Below are 21,530 nucleotides of genomic sequence, written 5' to 3'. Positions count from 1 at the left end.
ACTATTCCATGCCATCTGTGATTATTTAGGAGAAACTGATATCTTTATATTATACTTTCTGCATGCAGAGAAACATTTCCCCCCATCTCTGTAAAATCTATTTATTTGCCAGATTTTTAGACCAACCTTCATCACATGTAGTGATTTCAGGGTAGTTTCTAAAATAACTTATTCCATTCAGCACAAATATATCACATTCAAGAACAATAATATGAAATGCTTAAAACCAATCATTAATAAAATACTACAGGAAAATCCTAAAATATTAGACAGCATCCACTAATTTCCCTTAAAGGCCTGGGAAAACAGATAAGCTTCCATTACCAAGTGAGAACATAGCAAAACTGTTTCCATCTACACTTCCATGGGAAGGGAATCACACAATCAGGGTCCTCTCCCTCAGTATCACACAGCAGGCTAAGCCCACTGGCAGGATGACAAGAGCAGCCCTCCCAACCACAGAGTCCAGGACTGACGATATTCCACATCAGCCTTGGAGTGGAGGAGCTCAGATTTCTCTTTTGCTTGGCAGGTTCATCTCTCAATGTATAAGAAGGTTCCTCTTACCCTATCTCTGGTTAGTGTCTGTGCCCTGTTTTTATGAACAATCCAAATATATCCTGGAGGTTGGATCCAGGCCTCTCCATCAACTTGCACAGGAACTCCTTCGTCTCCCAAGATTGCAATCTTCACTGTCCGGCACTATGAGAAATCCTTGTGTTAAACATATCCTAAATCATACAGCATGTCATGTTTTGTTTACAGCAGCCCAAGTATCTCCCTGTGTCCCACAGTAACTAACAGTTTCCCCAGCTTGTTTCCTCTGGTGCTGCTAGATGAGAATTTGAATTTGTAAGTTCTACCCAGCTCAGTGCAATACAGAGAAACCAGTCTATGCTGAATGCTGTTGATCACTGCCTTTATTAGCCTTGAACTATATCAACCACTGAATGCAGAGTTATAGGCTATAGACTTTATGGAACAGATAGTAACTTTTGGTTCTCTCAAAGAAAAACAGGTAATGTGCAAAATCACCTGTGGACCACAAGCCGAATAGTAAGCAGCATGGACTGGCTGGATGCAGAGGCAGGGTGGGAGTCACCAGCAGGGGAACCCACAAGGGAACCCTAGAGGAAGAAGGCTCAGAGCCAGGAAACTGGTGGTGGGACAACAATGAGTGGTCAGAGGGAGAAGGAGGGGCAGACTAGGAGAAGGTGGTGTCAGAAGCTGAAGAGGCAACAGGGTTTAGTGAGCAGGAAGAGGCTGGGGCAGAGATCAGTCCAGAATCAGAGGCAGGAGAGGAGGGGGGCCAGGAGACAGATATGAGGCAGGCTGCTGAAGAATCCAGGGAATTTCTCCCTCCTGCTCCCCTCCCCTCTGGTCTCCCAGAACACATAGAGGAATTAAGAGAGTGGAGCAATGAGAGAATAGATAAAGGAGCCTGAAATTTCTTTGGAAAGACCCGGGGGAGGAAGAGTCTTAAGGAAAGGCTGGGACCTTCAGTCCTCACAACTCCCTCCTTAGGGCAAGTCCTACTGGGAAGAGTTGCTGTGATCACCAAGCCTGCACTCTTTTGGTTTCTTTGAATAAAGAGCTATCTTCACTGACACTGGGTGTTTTACTGCTGACCTATGCCTGACTCCCGCTCCTGACAGATACCTGGGCAATTCGGTGATGCTGTAGGTTAATCACACGTGAGACAGCCATTTGCATACTACCAAACACTGCTACCACTTCCAGGATCTTGTCATCGAAAGAAGGAGCTGTAAATGTCTAAGAGAAACAAAGAAAGAGAAACTAATCCAGCTTGAGCTTCAGTTATAATGGCCTCCTTTGTTTCTCAATAATGTCAGGGCAAGATACAGCTATATATCCTCCTGACATCCCTCTCTTCCCACACCCCAACCTAGTTGCTGCTAGTATAGTAATAAATCAAGTAGTGTTGCTGCCTAGTGGAGAAGAATAATAGTGGAGTAGATAATCAGCAGACACTGGAAATCAACCAAACGAACATATCAGCATTAAAAACCAGGAGACCTTTGGCTGGACTGGTGAATATATTCCCCTCAATCTGACCCATCTTGTGGAGGCAAGAGAGAGTGTGCCTGTACATCCCAGGATCATCTGCCCCAACTCTGATGACATCTGTGGATGTTACATTTGAATATGGTTTACACATACTGAATTACTATATATTCATATAGGGCAAAATTGTGCAACCAATTCCTCAGGAGAAAAACATTTGTGCAATCTCAGCCCATCACCATAGATAGCATTACAATGTGGCGCTCATGTTAAAACAAACATGTATCTAAATCCCTCTAGCTACGAGTGTTTCATTTGAAGTTTTTTGGTACAAAGAAGAAGAAATGGAAGGTGAATGACACCTTCATTTGCAAAAAACTTAAAGTACTCACATCATCTTCCTTTGTGCCCCCCCAGAAGTTGGTGCCTCCTGCATAGCTGGGAATGTTGAGTACGGCAATTCCCTGAAGACTGGGCAAAGGAATTGGACGTCCATCACACTGCATGATATAAATAAAATTGTATATAGTGTGTACGATTCCACAGGTTTCAAGGATCAGTAGGTTACTTGCCTTTAAAAGTGCTTAAGAGATTAGCAATTAATTAGAGTTTATCTCAGGGTGTGGGACACAGGACCTTGTTTTCTCTTGGCCAGCCTTCCAAGGGCTGTGTGACAGTGGCTTCTGTTGCTTAGACAAAAGTGGGTGTGGCCAAACCTCCCCCAATGCATAGGGATATACACACACAAAGTGCACATGCCCACACATACCACCCCCTGCCCCCCAGCAATTAGACGTGAAAAAAGCATGTATTTATTTAGAGCATTTGGAAGCTTTTTAAAGCTTAATAGCAAGGGGGAATACTGTTAGAAATTGCATCTGGGGGTGGTTATTCCATGCCTTCCCAGCTGTATTATTCAAGAAGAACCTTCCACCTGCAACAATTAGACTTAAAAACCCCTTTTTGATTGCAGTCCACAGAAGACTTATTTCAGACCTAACTGCAGTTGGGGTAAGGTGATCTGGGGTTCACAACTGGAAAGGGATAATTAATTCTCCCCTCCTCAGCTGTGACCACCACTGTCAAAACAGCTCCTCCACCATTACAATTAAACTTGAAAGAAACCTTCTATTGCAGCGAATAGAAAGGATTTTTAAAACCTAATTGCAGTATGGGGGTTTGGGTGTGTGGGTACACAGCTGGGAAGAGTTCACAAGCAACAGGGAGCCCCAGCTGATGAAGTATCAGGGCAAGTTAAACAACCAAGCAACAAGAGGCTAAATAACACCCATTCAATTATTTAATTAAAGCAGCTCAGACTAGTAAGAGAACAGTGAAGTTGCTGTGCTAGCAGACAAATCCTGTAATAACTCATAAGTCATAACTCAGGAGCTAAGCTCTAGAGTTAGGAAGCAGGGAAGCATGTATCATACAAGTTAGGCTAATGGTGCATGATAGCAAACAAATAATTCCATGTTTGCATAAACCAAGGAGGTTAAGGGCTACTCATTACCTCTAGCAAAACTTTTTGTTCTAAGTTTTTGTAAGTTCTGTGTAGCAGCTCCTTTGTTCCAAGAACTCCGTACCACATCATGTTCTTCGTACGACTTCTGAAAATGGAAAGCAAAGAATCAAGTGGTGCAATGGACCACAAATTGCACTGTAATTTATACTATGATGTTCAGATGAAACCTCGCTGCCTGAAAGAAAACAAAAGCCAGACACTGAAATACTTTATCCACTATCCTACAGCAAGAAGTATTAAAGGAGCAAAAAAATATGGTAAATTATAATTGGTTTCTCTGGAAATAAATAACTTTGAATTTTTTTTGTTGGACCTAGCAACACAGATCATCAAAGCGCTCAGCCTATGGTTTGCAGTTCTTTAGAAGTAAAAGTGGCCTTATAAGCACATCTGCCAAAGCAGTTGTGAAATAAAAGTGCTGCATCCAGTTCCTATCAAAGCCTGCTTGTTATGAAGAAGATGAAGAAACAAATTATCCAGTATGCTGACATTTCTTTTTAATTAAATGCTACCATTGAATGGTGCATTGACACAGTCAAGTAGCTTGATGAAATGTGAAGGAGATTTATAACTGTAGTTGACACAACAGGATACAGGTTTTTAAAATGTATAAAACAGCTCCACAAATGATTGATTACCTGCACTTTTCTGGATGCTCGTCACGCTTGTTGTTGAAGTCCAAAGAGATCTTTGCATCCAGTCCGATTCCAAAATAGTTATTCATCACACATTTCTCTACGTAACAATCACTATAAAGAGCAAGAGAGACACCTTTGATTTAAAGTGGTGGGCTATTTCAGCATTCTCCATATGCCCCTGTGCCCAATATGGCCACTGTATATGAATGAGCTGTCCACCTGTGCACTAGGAATAAAGCCTGTCAGAGGGGGCCTCTGGATTATGTCTCCTATTTTAATAACAAATGACTCAAGAACCTAAAACAAAGAGAAGCAAAATAAAATTCCTTTCCATTTCCTTCTTGGGTACAAAAATAACTGGATAGCTCAGTTGGTTAGAGTGTGGTGCTGATAATACCAAGGTTGCAGGTTTGATCCCCGTATGGGACAGCTGCATATTCCTGCACTGCAGGCGGGAAACTAGATGATCATAAGAACATAGCCAGCTTTCCCATCACAACTAGCAGTTTCTGTCACTTAAAAAAACCTGAAACATATTACAGGCAACTCCTCATATACATGCGCTCTATTTTGTGTCCTCTATTAGTGAAGAAGGTGTCCTCTTTGGGCTCTGGGGAGGGTCTCCGCACAAGCCAGAGGGGCAACAGGACTTCCTCAACTGACATGCAGGGAAGTGGCAACTGTTGCTGTGCTATCCCTCACGTCAGCTGTTAGGCGGTGAGGCTGAGCAGCTCCACAAAGCCCTGCTGTCCCTCCAGCTTGTGAGGAGACCCACCTTGGAGACCAAAGAGGCTCTGGGGAAGGTCTCCTCATGAGCCACTAGGACTCTCCAGGATGCCCCCTATTATAGGCAGTTTTGTGTATGCTCGTGGGGGACTGGAACAGAACCCACACATAATGTTTAATATGAGACCAGCCATCATGATGGAGGGAGACTTTACTAGAATTCAGATAAGCATGTTAGTAAAAAACAGGGCTGCTTTCAGTGTTACCACTTTCTGCAAAATCAAAATACTAGACAAGCTTCGTAGAGACTGTCTTGCCTTGTCTACACTGTAAGAAAAACGTTCCACTTGCTGTTAAAATGATTTATTCCTCAGTAATACAGTGGAAAAGGGAATTCAATTCCCTTCACTCTTATCTGAATACTCACAGATTTTCTGGCTCAGAGTTAAACGGGTCTGCATTGATCAACAACCGGCTGATGACAGAACCTCCAGGTAGAGAACCAGATGCCCCAGCACGGATATCTGTCAACAGAATACAAAACTTACAGGAAGCTGCAAGGAGTTTATGAAGCACACAGGACACAGCATATTTTCAATTGGCAAAACAGGATCTATTTTACCTCCAAAATCAACAGGATGTCACTTCTGGAGCATGAAACATTATCTCACACTTTCACTGTTGCTGAACAATGAGGAAAAAACAGGAATTTAGACCTATGAGTAACTCCAGCCTTAGTCCTTAAATCCTACACAGAAGCAGATTCAAGCAAAGAAGTTTTCTAATTCCTATGAACAATTTATGTGTGCCTGAGAAAAAACAGAACTTTCTCTACCATATATTTTGATTTAATGATATCAACCTAGATGTGATATTAAATACGTATGTTTTTTACATTTAACATGCATATTTTAAAAAAATTTAGATTGGCAGCAGCTGATAATTATTGGGCAGTACATGGGGAAGGGGGAGTTTAACCCTTTCTTCTCCAACTGTGGTCCCAACAAAAATAATTTTCATGATGCAATGGGGGGGAATCCTCCGCTGGTGCCAATGGTAGATTTCCTTCCAATACATATAGCAACTTCAAATGAAAAATTTTCTCCAAGACCACAAAAGGGACGAAAGGGTTAACCCCCGAATGACCTAAAATCCTTGTATGCTGCAACCCACATTTATCAGCCACCTTCCCTCTTCAGTAGCTATCCACATTTTTAAATGCACATTAAATGCAAACACAAATTTAAACTTATGTCTAGTTTGGTTAGAAAGCTAGGAAAAATATGCTCAAATTTTTGTTCTGAAGTGGGACCCACTCAGCTTCCCAACTCCTATAAGGAAAATCCTCAGAATTTATATGGAAGTGCATGAATGTGGTCCCAAAACAGAGATGTAAGTAAAATGGGCCACTATAAAGCAGAGCTTGTAAATATTGCTTCAATCCTGCAGTTATTGACATGTGCCTCTAAATAATGAATAACAGACCTCATTGTTCGTATAGCATAGCTCTTGTTCAAAACCTTGTTTACTTGTTTCCCTCTGAACAACAATTAGCTTTCTTGGTGATGATCAGTTCATCTTAGGAGTAAGATTTTGAAAATCTGGAAGTTTTAAGCAGTATACCCTAATTCCATACTTGTTCTCACAGATGGGCTTTAGCTTTACCATACATGCCCCTTTTCCAGTAGTAGATAAAAGGAGACGAGACAGAAAAAAAAATATCTCAGGCTAACAGAGGAAGACAGACATAAAAGAAGCAGGGGTTAAGTTTGAGAGAAAAAGAAAAAAATGGAAAGGAACTTTCCGGACCACAAGAGGTCCGGAAGGTGGAAACACAAGAACAGGCCTTTTCTGCAGTGGCTCCCAATTTGTGGAATGCTCTCCCCAGGGAGGCTCACCTGGTCCCTTCATTACATATCTTTAGGCACCAGGTGAAAACATTCCCAGCCCTCTGGGAATCTATGGTCTTTTAAACAAAAGGGGGGATAACTGGTTGTTTGTTATCACATTATGTATCTTTGTGTTTTTATACTGTAAACTGCCCTGTGATCCTTGGATGAAGGCCGTTATATACATTTAATATATAATGAAAATATAAATAAAATAATATTAATAAAGAGAGGGATGCTGTACTGGGCAAGGCAGGGAACAAACTGGGAGCAGAGTCAGCTAACCTAGTCTAGGACCCAAAAGTTGGTTATGTGTTCCCTGCCTTTCTGGGGTGGTAGAAGGAGCTAATTTATCAGTAATGGATTACAGAAAAACCATGTTATGTCCTCAGTGCCAGAAGAGGTCATCTCTGGTTTAGCTAGACGGGAAGAGTGTTGTTGCACTCACTGGGGTAGATGATCTTTGCATTCAGCATTGGCAGATTATCCCGATTTCCTGCCTGGGGAGGAAGAGAGGCAGAGCTTCCCACTGATAAAGTTCCTTTACTTATTAATCTTTCACAAGGAGACTTGATAACTACAAAATACAACAAAAATCACAGGTACCATTAGAATGCTATGAAATGATGAACAGAGAAAACTTAGGTGTAGTGGGCCATACTGTTTGTTAGTTACAAATTGCGCTATGAAAACCAACATTTTCAGCTAGGTACTCTTAATCTGGGCAGATTCTTTAAAGGTTTTTATATTGTAGCCAAAGAACAAGCCTTAAAATGGAATAAAGGTGTTCTGAAGTGCTCCCAGTTCAAAATATAAAAGAAACTTAAACTAACAAATACTATGCAGTTCTCTCTGCCATGATTTCCTGTGCCCTTCTGTTATTTTCTAACATATTCTAGCCAGCACTGAAAGTGTTCCAAGAAAGACCCATCATGATGTTGAAGCCAATATTAAAATACTGTATATTCAATCTAAGAGATCGTTGTCATAATTAAAATATCTGAAAGTCCAAGGAGATCTGTAAGTATATGGAATTGAGGACAAACTTCTATTGAAAACTAAATAATGGGTTCTTTTGGAAACTATACTAAGTTATGCTTTTAATGAAACAAAGGGACTTATGAAAGAACTATTAATTACTTAAGTTTGTTATAAATATTTAGAATTCCACAGACTTTATGAAATTTCGATGCTTTTCAAAAGAAGCTTTTTCTAACTTCTGTAGCTTCCTTTGCCTACTGACCAATGCATTTTAAAATTATTTATGGTTATTCAGAATAAAGTGAGTTTTGGGGAGAAACACAGCTGCTACTAAACTATGTACTGCAAATCCTGGATCCTAATAGCTTAGCTCCTAGCCCTATACCTAAGGTCATAATAACAACTACAAGGTGGTTCAGGAACTCTAGGCTGAGATGATCTATTGCTAAAACAGCATAAAAACTGAGAATTTAAAGATCATAGAATCATAGAGTTGGAAGAGACCACAAGGGCCATTGAGTCCAACCCCCTGCCAAGCAGGAAACACCATCAGAGCACTCCTGACATATGGTTGTCAAGCCTCTGCTTAAAGACCTCCAAAGAAGGAGACTCCACCACACTCCTTGGCAGCAAATTCCACTGTTGAACAGCTCTTACTGTCAGGAAGTTCTTCCTAATGTTTAGGTGGAATCTTCTTTCTTGTAGTTTGGATGCATTGCTCCATGTCCGCTTCTCTGGAGCAGCAGAAAAGATGTATGTCATCCTTTGCTTATCTCACTATCCAACTGATAAGGAATGGTGTAACACTTGGAGCAAGATCTCACACCCAGGGCTATGGAAATATAACAAATTCCCAGAAGGCTTCAGAAAGACACATATAAAGATGCTGCCTTCAACAAAGGTTAACTAAGGTTTTTACCTTTCCGATGGCTCCTCCCTTTTGGAAATCCATAGTTCCCAGTGTGTGAAGACTGTAAGGAGATTTTATTTTCATTCCTTAAGTCCTTTCCCTCTTCAGCGGTAGAGAGACCCAAGAGGAAGCTCTCCTGTTCTTGGGTTTGAGCGTTCTGTTCATCGACAGCTAAACAGTAAAACAGTAACAGAGTTAGACAGACTTGCTAGGTATCACACTGCACTCGGGGAGGGAACTGGGTAAGTGGAAGACAGCAACACTATTACATTTTTATCCTAGAACCTTCTTCAAATGGCTTTCCCAGATTCTGTAAACATCAAAACACACAGGCCACTTCTCAACTCATTTTTGCAACACCTGATGTAAAAAACAACAAAAACAACCAAAAAAACTTTAGACTGTTCGGAACATACCATGTTTCAGTAAAGCACTTGGATTACAATCTACTAACTGACAGGGACAACACTGGAGAATTGCTGACAGTCTAGGCACACCATAAAATGCTAAGTGGAGCTGTCAAGGTATATTTGTAGAGAGCGGTTATAAACATAGCTTCTTTAGGAAACACCCATGAACAAGTATTAAAATTCTTCCTATTCACATATCTTTTCTCAACATAGATAACCAAAGCATTCATATATACATCTGTAACTCATGTTCTGATGAAAATGCATCATGAGCCACTCAACTTCAATGTCACAATGTAACTTCAGTATTGTTTATAAATAACAGAAGTCAAATGACTACTGCAACTACAGTGGAACCTCAGTTGTTGAACACAATCCGTTCCATAAGACCAATCGACTTCCGAAACATTTGGCAACTGAGGCACAATTGCCAGTCAGCAATTTCCTTTAAAAAAATGGAGAAACATGCCTCTGAAGCCGTTCAACTTCCGAGGTCCGTTTGAAAACGGAAGCATTCACTTGCGGGTTGTCAGTGTTCGGCTTCCAAATTGTTCAGCTTCTGAAGCGTTTGACAACTGAGGTTCCACTGTACCAATATAAAAGATTACTTTAGAGTAATTTAGCTGACTTGCACATTTCACACTGTAGTTCCTGCCCACAAACTACATCTATGTTCAAGAATGAAGATAAGGAAGACTTGCAGGAGATAGGAGCCTTTCTAATAAAAATCAAAATGGTTCAACCAATGTGGAAAAAGGTGCAATGGTTGCACTTCCAAGGATATATTTCTCATGTGACCAAACCATTTCCAGAAGACCTGCCTTTATTTGCAAGAAGAATTTGGTAACCAAACAATTGATATTAAAAATGGAAAACAAATAAAGGACACTAAAGGAACAAAAGGATTTATTCTGCTTATTTACCCTCTGTGTGATGACAGAAAAAGTCATGTGAACCTGGTCCTAAGCCAAGCTTAGAAAAACAGTTCCTTAGTTTTCAAATATTTATTGTTAAGGTCAATGACCATCATGAAACAAAAGGGAACAAAATAGGAAGCACATAAAACACATACTTCAAATATGTAGAATAAAATAAAATAGACCCCCAAAAACCACAGAGTATGGTTTTTCGCTACAGAAAGCCAGCATACAAATAAAATTATGCATGTATGTATGCACGTCTGAAAGAAAGAAAAAACCATAAGCACTGATTCACATGTTACAATAAACTCTTGGTTTATTACTCCCAATTTGAACAGAGTGAAATGGGAGTCATTCCGCTGCATGCACTACCATGCTGCTGGTTTATGACTTAGCATGGCAGGTGAACATGTTCTGTCAGCTAACATGTTCAAAAAGGTGATCTGATAAATGTTTTTCTTACTTCTGAAAAGCTTCTGACATCAGAAAAAATGGCAGCTTCATGGTGAAAATCCTACGCAGTCTACAGAATTCATTCCTGACTTTTGAAGGAATTATACAGCCTACTTAAAAACGCAGTAGTTGAATCCCAATTCTTACATGTCTTGATAATACAGTAGCATATTTCCTTTCATATAGCAGTTGAGGCTCACTCAGGATTTTCTAGTCCTTACCTTTTTCTGCATGCTCTATAATCTGACGAATAGCTTTTTTCAGACTGTTGGCTCTCAACATCAATTGCTCACGTGGACGAAATATCTGAGGACGGGCAGTGCAAGAGGAGCCTACTGAACGCTCACTAGAAGAATCACAAGCACTGCCTGAACCATCACCATCTTCTGTCTCTTCTGCTATGGTCGGAGGTGGGTTTGGCAAAGATGACAAAGCCTGAGATTCTTCATTCAGTGTTTTCAGAAGGGAGTCGAGCTTCTCTTTCAAAACAGAGCACTACAAGTACAAAGCATAAAGTTTTATAGAAATTGTATAAAGTGTGTGTGCGTGTGTTGGAGAGAGAGGGAGGGAGAGAGAGATTTGAACTTCCTTTCCCCCCAAATACCTTTCTTGCCATGACTTCTGATTCCTCAGAGCTTTCTGGTGCTTTCTCGTAGGCTTTCCCTACTCGAGCCACAAAATCCTTCACAGTCTCACAGAGCACCCTAAGTGAAATAGAACAGATAAGCAATAATTATTTTCCCAACATGCATATTATAGCAGACTTCTTTATACCACCTATCTCTGGAGTACTTACTTGGCTGATGAAATGACCACTGAGTGTTGGTCAGATGTCAAGATTTTGGATAAATGAGCAGCCACAGAATCTTCATAGAAGAGAATCTGCTGCACCTTGTCATAGTCAGAAATGGATAATTGTTATCACCTCATCTGGACTTGCGCATCACAGGCTCAACATGGAACAGTACATGCTGTATTCTTGGCTCACCATAAAGGTGTAGCCATGATTTCAGTTTACTCTACAGTGAGCACTCACAAACCATACAAACAAGTCAAGCAACTTGGTACATTATTCACTTCACTGTGGCATCAGACAAGGGAAATGACTGCAGTAAAACTTAACATTTGTTTGAGCTATGAAAACAATTAAAAATATTTTTTAATCTGGAGAATGCTTTAGTTTTTAGCCTCTCTGAGTCCTTTCTACATATCTGAATACAGAAGCCATGCCTCCCCTTAGAGCTATTTCCCCATGTGTCTATCTCCTAGGTGTTTTGCTCTGCTACCATCTAACTTTTTTTAGTTCATTTTCATGGTCCCCTGATGCATACAACTACCTCAGAATCTTCACTGAAATCTTCAGTGACTGTAGAAGCAGATGCTTGTCGAGGAAGTTTTGTTTCATACACCATAATGCTCCACCTATTGAAAAAGAGACATCACAGCATTTAATACAAATTAGATACCCTTAAAAGGGCACACATGGTTTATGAAGAAGCAACAGGAAGTGGATGCTTAAGGCAGATGGTTCTAGAAGGAACACACTTTTCCTTCTTACATCTCTGTATTAAAAATGAACAGAGGAAACTGATTCTTTTGACTTTTTTTTTTCAGGTGCAACATGTGCAATGAGGCAGGGCCAGCAGGATGCCTTCACACAGAGACAAATCCCATCTCTTCACACTCACAAAAATACTCTTAAACTATTGGGAAGGAAGGAGAGCAACGTTCCTGAAAAAGCAACTCCTAAAATTAGGGAATTCTGGGATACATAGGAGGAACTATTCAGCATAGTTATTACTATATTGACTGATACAGAAAACAGCTGCTGTTAAAAGAATGCCATACAAAAATCTTTCAGAGATGCCTTCTTCATTTCCACTGCTTTACCACACAGCTCGTTAAACACCCACAACCCATTAAACAAACCCAGGGCAGAGTAAAACAGACCCACTGACAAAAAACTTCAGACTTTGGGCCATATCTAGCACTGAAGCTCCAGAAGTGCAAGGGACTTCCATGTGCACATTTGGTGATTCTGACTATCACTGTGTTAGGGAACAGGACCAGAATCATAGAACAGCACCTACCTGTCAAGCATTTTGGTACTGGCCCTTTCCAGCTTTTCCAGTATCTGAGGAAGTTGAGTGTCATCATCACAAGCAGATCCCCAGCCTAGCACACGGGCAAGATCATTGCCTGTGCCCAAGGGCAACACTCCCAACTGGCACTACATAGGAAGGGGAGAATAAAAATAAGACTAGCCCAAAGGGATTCACTGCCCACACCAACTCTGACCACTGAATGTTTTCTAGTTGATTTCTTACAGTAAAGATGATGTGAGAAAATTACACAGTAAAGAGTCAAGATAAAAAGAAAATATGTCGTTAATATTTCACCCATATTGTTTCACCATTTTCAAATTATTTTTTGTTTTATTTTTTGCAGATTGGAGTCCCCCCACCCCAGATCCTTATTTAAGGAATGGTGGCTTATTCCTATTAAAGCAATTACCGGTATTTAAAATCTACTTTTTCTTCAAATCTTGTCTTTCAGCATCTACAGGTCTTTTTAAAAAAAAATATGGAGACCCACTGTGTATGTTGCTGGAGTTTACAACAATAACAACAACAACAACAACAAGGATGCAATGTAGGGCTGGGCTGGCAACAGTCAAAAATAGCTGATAAGAAATCTGTTTCTAAAAAGTTAAAGTGTGAGAAACAGAGTTCAGTTACAGCCATGACACTGAACAATAGTTGAAGGCTTTGTTAAAGATCAGTATTTCAGTTAACCACAAAGTGGTGCTATTGCCATTTTGAAACAAGAATTATTTGTTATCATAAAGGCAATACTTCCATTCCAAGCAAATAGCTATTTCAAGAACTAGGCATGATTTATATGATCAAGTATCAGCCCTACAATAACTTCAAAACTGCCTGCAGAGAGGCTACTCTACATGGTTTGTGCCATGAAACTGTGAATTGGAATAAAGGGTTTGAAGACTGCAGTGGCATAGTGAAAGCTGAAAGTTACGCATGGTGAACATCTACACATGAATGAGTTGCTATGCGGAACAGTTGCTATGCTGGACTTAAACAGGGCCTTGTGAACCAGCCCTAAGCAAACAAATACATAAAAGACTATACTCTTTAAGACTTCCTGAGACCAGAAAGATATTTGGCTGGAGGAAGATACTGTGATAAACACTAGGTGGGGGCAACACCTACTGCTGCTCTCTTGCAAATGAACCTTACTCACATTCAGTAAACACCGAGTTGGGAATCCCATGTTTGTCATGCAAACCTTCAGTCTTAGATATTTCGTTACTCCAGGCAAAATTGTATTTCATAAGGTCCTCCTTGCTCCCTTTTGTCATTTAATCAATCCACATGTAGAATGGCAACTTAGAGAAAATACCTGTTTATGGAGACTAAGGCTGTCAATTTCAGAGAGAACCCATCCAACGCTTCCATCCCCACCACATACCAGAATTCGGAAGGTGTCGAATTTCTGGAATAAACGTAAACTGCACAGGAAAAAAAAGGTATATCTGCTGTAATGTATTATTAAAACATGAAAGAGTTTAACAACTAAAATCTATTCGACAGGAGTAATAAAGACTTTTGATGGATTTCAAATTAATCAGAATCTGTATTTGCAGTTAGCCATCTATGCAACACAAAGAAATAAGTTTGGGTACTAGAGTATTTGGGTTTTTTAAGCAGATACTATCTTCCCAGAACAAAGAACCACAAAGTGTGGTTTGCAATTCAACAAATAAATGAAAGGTTCTATGGAGCTTCATAAGGGATACCGTATGCCTGCAGTAAATGTAACAGAATGAACACATATATTTTGAGACCATAGCTAAGTGGTTGAGCATGTGTTTACATCAAGAGGTCTCTAGGCTCACTCACCTGGCATCACCAGTTAAAGCAGCAGATAGCTGGTAATGTGAAGGACCTATGCCCCAAATCCTAAAGAGTCACTGCCCGTCAGAGTAGGCAATAGTGGATTAGATGGACAAATAGTCTGACTTAATAAGGCAGCTTTCTAAACTTTAAATGCGTTCTTATTCAAAGACACAGAGAAGCATAAATTACAGTAAGTCTGCAACTTGTGTGCATTTAGCTTGTGCACATTCAGCTGTATGCACATGGCAAAAAACCAAGATTTAAGCATTTAAAATGGGGTGGGGCTCCAAGAAAAATGACTTTGGCAATCCCACCCACCATTGAATCCAGTGGGTTCTGACATTATGCATTTTGGCTTTAGGCAAGACCCCCAGAATGTAACCCCAACTTAAGTTGCGGACCTATCGTACAACACTCAGGCATCAAGACTTTCAATATAATTTTCATGCAAGGAACACAACAATCCTAAGTGGAGAAGACGTCCCCGGATATAGTAGCTTTCAAATCTACTTATAAAATGAAATCAAATCCTCATATATCACAAACGTACTGAGAACAGCAGCCTAACTTTTGTTGAAAGCAGCAACAAAAGCATGGATACATGAATGTTAATCAATATGGATATACAACAGATACCTACACCCCAGATTTTGAGAATATTGGCACCAATCACAGATGGATACATTAGAGGTTATATTCTATACCGACATTATAAAGAGCACCCACCCTGTGAGCATTAGGATTCTCTCTGATCCCCTCCTCCTCAAGTAATACAGTCAAACCTCAGTTCTCAAATGGCTCCGTTTTCAAACGTGTTGGCTCCCGAAAACCCAGAAGTAAATGCTCCGGTTTTCAAATGTTTTTCAGAAACCAAAGATCCAACGTGACTTCCGCTTGAGTGCAAGAAGCTCTTGCAACCAATTGGAAGCCGCGCCTCGGTTGTCAAACGTTTTGGAAGTCAAACGGTCTTCTGGAACGGATTACGTTCGACAACCAAGGTTTCACTGTATACACATTCTTTTTCCCCAATATTGCCACATTATATAAGCTCATGCTCTGTCCCTCATGCCTGGGGCCACTCTAAGTATTTGCAGGCATCTGTACATCAAGAGAGCATCTCTTACCCGAGGTGAGGTCCTCCATTCATAAGATCAAAGACCTGTGCAGGATTCAGCAGTTGTTTGAATCTTCGTAGGAACTTTACTCCCTGGTTGTCTCCACTTTTTGAGTTAACAAAGACCAGCAAAGGGCTTGTGCAAGAAGGGGGACAAGTGGCTTTCCAGAACCCTGAGAGGGAAAAGCAAAAATTAAGAATAATTGAGCTCTATTACCACAGGGTGGCTAACAGCCTGCAGGTCTTTAAGTGATCTTTAACCAGTATATTACATGGAACTATACGGCTGTTTCAATATACTAACTGTTTTTTCCCCTTTTTTTAAAAATTGAAATATTCCAATGGTGACATTTTAATTCTGACTTTTAAGATTTGGAGAATGGGTTCATTATTAGCACAGTGGCTGCACTAGGTTGCCTTTAGTACAGAATGTTGTAGCATGATGGCTGATAGGATTGAGATTCTCTCAGCATATGACATTCCTGCTCAAAGATCTGCACAGGCTGCTGCTTTGTTACTGGGCCAAGTTCAAGGATTTACTAATGGCATATAAAGTCTTTAACGGTTAGTGGCCATGGATTGCATTGCCCCAATGTGGTTATTTGACTGCTTTGATCTGCGGACCTTGCACTTTTACAAGTACCTAACAGTTGTTCCAGTATCTTAATGTGACAACACCTATACTAAATTTGAGCTCTACAAATTTGCAGTCTAGGTCTCCCGTATTTGTGAATGTAAGAAAGAAGATAAGGAACAAAACAAGGAAGAAGGAAAAAGATTATGGTGCACATAATGAGTACTAGGTGCTATAATGAGAATAACTGCGTTATGCCAACGTTGGTTTTCTGAGCTATTTGCTTGATTGGCAAAGTGTGAAAGAAACACTGAAAAGCATTAGCTAATACCTACCATCTGAATCAATGCTGTTGAGAGCTGTAGGAGGGATGACAGAAACTTTGCAAAGGCCAAGTGGGCATTTGGTTGGTAACAAGTCTCTGCATGAGGTATGTACCTGGGGGGGGGGGGGGGAAACATATTAGCTAAAGTTTTGCTTCTATTCAGGTGTTTTAATGAAGAAGAATTTCACAGGAATGGAAAGGAAAAGAAAAATACACTGAAATCACAAACTAGCTTAATCCTGGGAGTCCAGTCCATGATCTGTGAAACACAGTGGTTACAAGTCCAAAATTAAACCACAGTTTCCAGTTGGGACATAACACAAAACCTGCCTAAGCAAGCCCCCAAGGAAAGGAGCAGGGTGGGAGTTCCCAAAGCAGGGCCATTACATCTGAACAGGCTTTAGCCCTGTAGTGTTTTGTTTGCATGCATTTACAAACCTGTGTGCATAACACAGGACGAAATCGTTATATCAACCCTTAGTCTATCCAGCTCAAAGGAATATAAAATCAGTTCCCTTCTTACAATACTTGGGACATTTGATTCTGAAAGTATCCTAAGAATACTGACTTATGGATCAAGAGATTGGTGAAGAGTAGGTTTGTTAAACTGGAAACACTGATGAAAATGTAGGAGTAAACAAGAAATTCTACAGTCGGCAAGAATAAATAATGAGAGCAGTACCTAAAACAACGGGCACAAAAAAGCAACTGATCTTTCACAAAGGTCCAAGGTTTTTTCAAAAGTTTTGTAGTTAATTGCATATCATTTTCCTTAAATAATTATGTGAACAACTATAAAACATCAGAGGCCAAATGGTTTGTCTGGATATCTTACGCCTCTCTGGCTATTTGCTTACATTTCAAATACATTTTCCACACACACTCATGTGCATGTAGAATGCCAAGAAATTCATTATCCTTAGGATTTACACTTAAGAATCAGTGAAGTATCCAAAATAATTCAGTGCTATTCTGCTTGACTGTCAAGGAAAGGCAGGCCTTGCCAAAATAATATACGGCTTGTTAATAAGCGATTCCCAGGATACAAGAAGAGCATATATTTAGGACTCTACATTCTGCATCAGAAAGATCCGTAATACATTTATTATTGCTTTCAGATGTGACCTTTATTTTCTGGCAAAGGACCAGTAAGCAAGCAATCTCTATTAATCTAATTCTGTTTATTCAAAATAGTGAAATTTCCTTAGGCTGCTGTGGTAACATCATGAGAGATCACCGACATTTCTACCCATCTTAGAATCAGTGGATAAAGAGCCTATAGATGGCTACACATTTTGCTATGCTTATTCACGACTATGTAAAAGACTGGTAATTGGCAAAAGCAGCATAAAATCTTTTTAAAATATCTAACAGCTGGCTTATTTTAGTTGAAATCTAATTAGCAAATAAATAAATAAATTCAGTGGGATGCCTCTGAAACTTTCTCCTTACATTATCAGAATACACAGGCACAGTGCAGAAAAGGGGAATAAAATTGAACAGCATCGCAACATTAACTGACCATTGCTTTGCACCAGAGACAGCGCCAGTCTTGCAAGCGCAGTACACTGCCACATGTTTTATCACACACTGTGCATTTGGCACTCACAGGCAGGTTTCCTTCAAGCCACTGGTGTGGCATTGAAATCTGCAAACAAGCAGAAAATAAATCACTTTCATTATAGGGCTGTTACTAGACTCTATGCTCTCTTTGAAATATACAGCAACACTCAACCTTCCCGTTGCTTTATTATTATTAATATTTATTGAATTTGTATACCGCCCTATACCTGGAGGTCTCAGGGCAGCTCACAGAACAAAATCAAAATATAAAACCACAACATATAATCAAAATAAAAACAACAACCCAATAACCCCCCGTACTTTAAAAGTAAGTATACATGTTCCTCTCTGGTCTCTAGAGAATCTAGAGAATCTTAGCAGAAGCAGAGATGTATGTGAAATGCCTTCTATATGGCTGTTAACCTTCCCCACATGAGAAATGGCCTCATACATACCCCGTCCTCATCCTCAATGATATCCTTCCCAATAGATGCTAGTGTTGTCCATTTGCAGTTATTAGTTGCCCGGACAGCACACCTCTTGTGGGCTTTAAATTTGCAGACTAGAAAAGCCAGGAGGAGAGGGAAAGGAAGAAAGAGAAGAGTAGATATGAGGTGAGCTGAGCGAACACTCCATTTAAATCTACACGAAACCCAGTGTCACAAAACCCATTTCTTTTCTTCTGCTTTTAGCATCACTAACCAGTCTAATCTAAACAAGACATGTCCAGGAAATCTTAAACATGTTCTAATTAGGAATTAATTATCCTCAGGAAACATTACATACACATTATCAAACTACAGATAATTTTATTTGAATCAGACATATTTTCTGAAAAATATTCTAAAACAATCCAGTAGGGAATAGTTATGTTGATGAATTACCTGCAGAGAAAAAAATAATTCATGTCATATTTCTAAAATATTCCTGAATTTAATTGTGGACCTTAGATGTATTTCTCTCCCCTTATATCATGTAACACCCTCTAAGGATCTACGTTTATTTAAAAACCTAACCTGAGAGAGGTTGCTGACCACGAAGCCCAACCACAGTTATCTTTAGTAGCCAGATTTCTGCAACACGCAATGAAGATTTTGTGAATGTTATATAACATAAACTTAAATGTTAGATGCAGGTTTTTTGATTACTGATTTTATTGTACTGAACCCTCCTGGAATCTTTTATATATGCCAACAAAGTTCAGATAATTTTTAAAAAAAGAAATTATCTTTCTCATTCATAAGGTTCTTAGCTCCTATAATTTAACGAAAGTTATGAAGCACAATAAATGTAGAATCAAACCTAACCAGTTTTATTTTGTACTGTAGCTAATCTTGTTTTGGTATAATTTTTCTCAGTCATTGCATAAGCAGGATTTTTAGATCAAGGCCTATTTCATTTGCAAGATGTCAAAGTCTGGCAGGGAACATTTCAGGATCATACGGTTATTCCCGTCTTGGAATGGTGACCAACCAATGGGGTGCGAGTCTGACCAATGCCTTCTTGGAAGCCTAACAGCTTTATATTTCAAGCACAAAATAATGAAAGAATTTTACCTTCACAGGAGAGTCCGTGGGACGTGACTCCAGATAGTGCCTCCCGACACACATTGCAGTATGTTGGCCGAGCATGTGAACAGGCGTACCAGTTATGCATCCCTGAGAAATGGTCCATACTGTACTGTGTAGACTGAAAATGAATTCATGTTAAACAAATGAAGATGACATCCCAATGGGACACTGATATAATTTGTGCAAACTATATATTTCTGAGGCAGAATCTATACCTGTATAATCTGTGGAGCATTGTAACCAGGGAAGAACAGAGGAACAAGAATGCCCTGCTGTATGTGGGGGTAAGGAAATGAGCAACAATCTGAAAAGTACATCAAGGGGTGAAATGGTAAACTTCATCCCACACGGTACAAGCACAATGAGAGGAATGTAGTCTGGAGGCTGTAAGAAATGTAAATGAAATGCCCACCAAGCATTTTTGCACAGAACTATGGAGTACAATCGGCTTGAAATGGTCTTGATTGGTAATTCAAAAATTTGCCAGCTGCAAGCAAGAAAGATAATGGAATCATAGAAATGTAGCGCTGGAAGGGACCCAAAAGCTAATCTAGTCCAACCCCCTGCGATGCAGGAATTGCAGCTGACAGCGAAGTCCACCACCTTCCAAAGCAGTCCAGTCCATTGTAGAACAGCTCTTATCATTAGAAAGTTCTTCCTAATCTTTAGTCGGAATCTCCTTTCTTGCAAATGGCAGGCATGAGTCCTGACATGTCCTGCAGAGTGGAGCAAAGGCACCTAACCCCCACATCGAGGTTCCGAAATGGATCAGGTACTCTGCACCTGCAATTTGCTAACTGCATGCATGGAGTCTTGCCTAGTTTTGCCCTTATTAATAGTGAGACATGGTGTCAACACACAATATTCAAATATTGTATTCTTTCTCATACACGTTAAACATTTTTACTATCTTAAGTATTTTAAGATCTGAATTCTCATGGCATTTATCTGCTTGGAGTTTTTTACTGTTTTTTAATTTATGTAAATTAAATTTACATAATTTACAAAATTAAATTATGTAAATTTAATTTTTTAATGATTTTTTATTTTTTATTTATCAATTTATAATTTTTTCCACTGAGGACACTCCAAAAAAACAGCAGCCATTACAAAATCACATCTGTACCTTAGAAGTGGCAGTTTCCAAAATAAAAATAGTACTTTTGAAGTTCCAGCTCTTTATCATAACTGTACTAATCACAGTCCACCTACTTTACTGTTTGTACTCTTGCAAAATCAAAGACATCACTCCACGTAGTACTCACTTACGGGAAAGTGCAACTTTCTTTCTTGATCTTGGATTACTCATGATGACAAGGCCTGAATGACTAAATCACTTTACATTCAGACAGTTTATATACATGTTCTGATGACCACTGACTTCAGAGAATATTTAATTATAACTGCTGAAACAATCAGCATATATGAACAGTAAACAGTGTATGCATTGGGGGTGAGGCTGTCACTGCATTTAAACATAAAGGGCAGATATACATCTATACCTAACCTATTTCATTACCTCAAAATGTTCACGATTCTGTACAGTCTTCAGTGCTGCAATCCAGTCCTCCATTTCTTTTCTATTATCTGCACACAAGATGAGTTTCCGACATGGAGTAATGACCTGTAAGGTAAGAGAATAGTCTGGTACTCTTAACTCCCTGAGATACTAACAAATGAGGAGGATAGCAAAGAATGACTGTTTCATTCTGACTTAAAGGTTTCTGGAGACATGAGACTACTTCAACAGGTGCAGGAGAAGGTAGCCAAGCTTTGCAATTGAGCAACAAAAGGGAAATAAAACTTAGGGCCTTTCCAGGTGACTAAAATAAAAAAATCCTGTGCCAGAGACCACATTCTTCCAAAACACTTTAAAAATGTGTATTGCAGTGCTCTTTGCCACACATAGACCATGGTTCTCTGTGCTTTGATGCTATATGGTTTATGGAAATTATGAGCACTGAAGGAGTCTATTCAAGTCTTCCAGGA

At 39.7% G+C, this 21,530-nt stretch overlaps 1 protein-coding gene across 18 annotated transcripts in view; it reads right to left on the bottom strand.

The window, feature by feature from the left end:
• Positions 1-21,530, bottom strand: part of DGKD (diacylglycerol kinase delta) — a 70,187-nt gene that overhangs the window by 9,795 nt on the left and 38,862 nt on the right. For 7 of the 18 annotated variants that reach the window (XM_083441230.1, XM_083441234.1, XM_083441233.1 and 4 more), the window contains 20 exons: positions 21,061-21,165; positions 19,527-19,659; positions 18,426-18,532; positions 17,930-18,055; positions 16,418-16,520; positions 15,519-15,681; positions 13,898-14,006; positions 12,568-12,707; positions 11,812-11,899; positions 11,274-11,368; positions 11,082-11,181; positions 10,699-10,972; positions 8,704-8,865; positions 7,252-7,380; positions 5,342-5,438; positions 4,189-4,299; positions 3,539-3,635; positions 2,418-2,525; positions 1,660-1,773; positions 568-702 (listed from right to left, as the gene is read on the bottom strand). In XM_083441230.1, the coding sequence (XP_083297356.1) occupies positions 568-702; positions 1,660-1,773; positions 2,418-2,525; positions 3,539-3,635; positions 4,189-4,299; positions 5,342-5,438; positions 7,252-7,380; positions 8,704-8,865; positions 10,699-10,972; positions 11,082-11,181; positions 11,274-11,368; positions 11,812-11,899; positions 12,568-12,707; positions 13,898-14,006; positions 15,519-15,681; positions 16,418-16,520; positions 17,930-18,055; positions 18,426-18,532; positions 19,527-19,659; positions 21,061-21,165 (2,496 nt within the window). The remainder of the gene's footprint in view (positions 1-567; positions 703-1,659; positions 1,774-2,417; positions 2,526-3,538; positions 3,636-4,188; positions 4,300-5,341; positions 5,439-7,251; positions 7,381-8,703; positions 8,866-10,698; positions 10,973-11,081; positions 11,182-11,273; positions 11,369-11,811; positions 11,900-12,567; positions 12,708-13,897; positions 14,007-15,518; positions 15,682-16,417; positions 16,521-17,929; positions 18,056-18,425; positions 18,533-19,526; positions 19,660-21,060; positions 21,166-21,530) is intronic. The other 11 variants (XM_083441236.1, XM_083441232.1, XM_083441235.1 and 8 more) reach the window with 3 other exon arrangements.

This window comes from Podarcis tiliguerta (genome assembly GCF_965153285.1).
Source record: "Podarcis tiliguerta genome assembly, chromosome: 5".
NCBI classification, from domain to species: domain Eukaryota; kingdom Metazoa; phylum Chordata; class Lepidosauria; order Squamata; family Lacertidae; genus Podarcis; species Podarcis tiliguerta.
The sequence above is the reverse complement of the archived record's forward strand: the minus strand, read 5'-3'. Positions and strand labels throughout refer to the sequence as shown.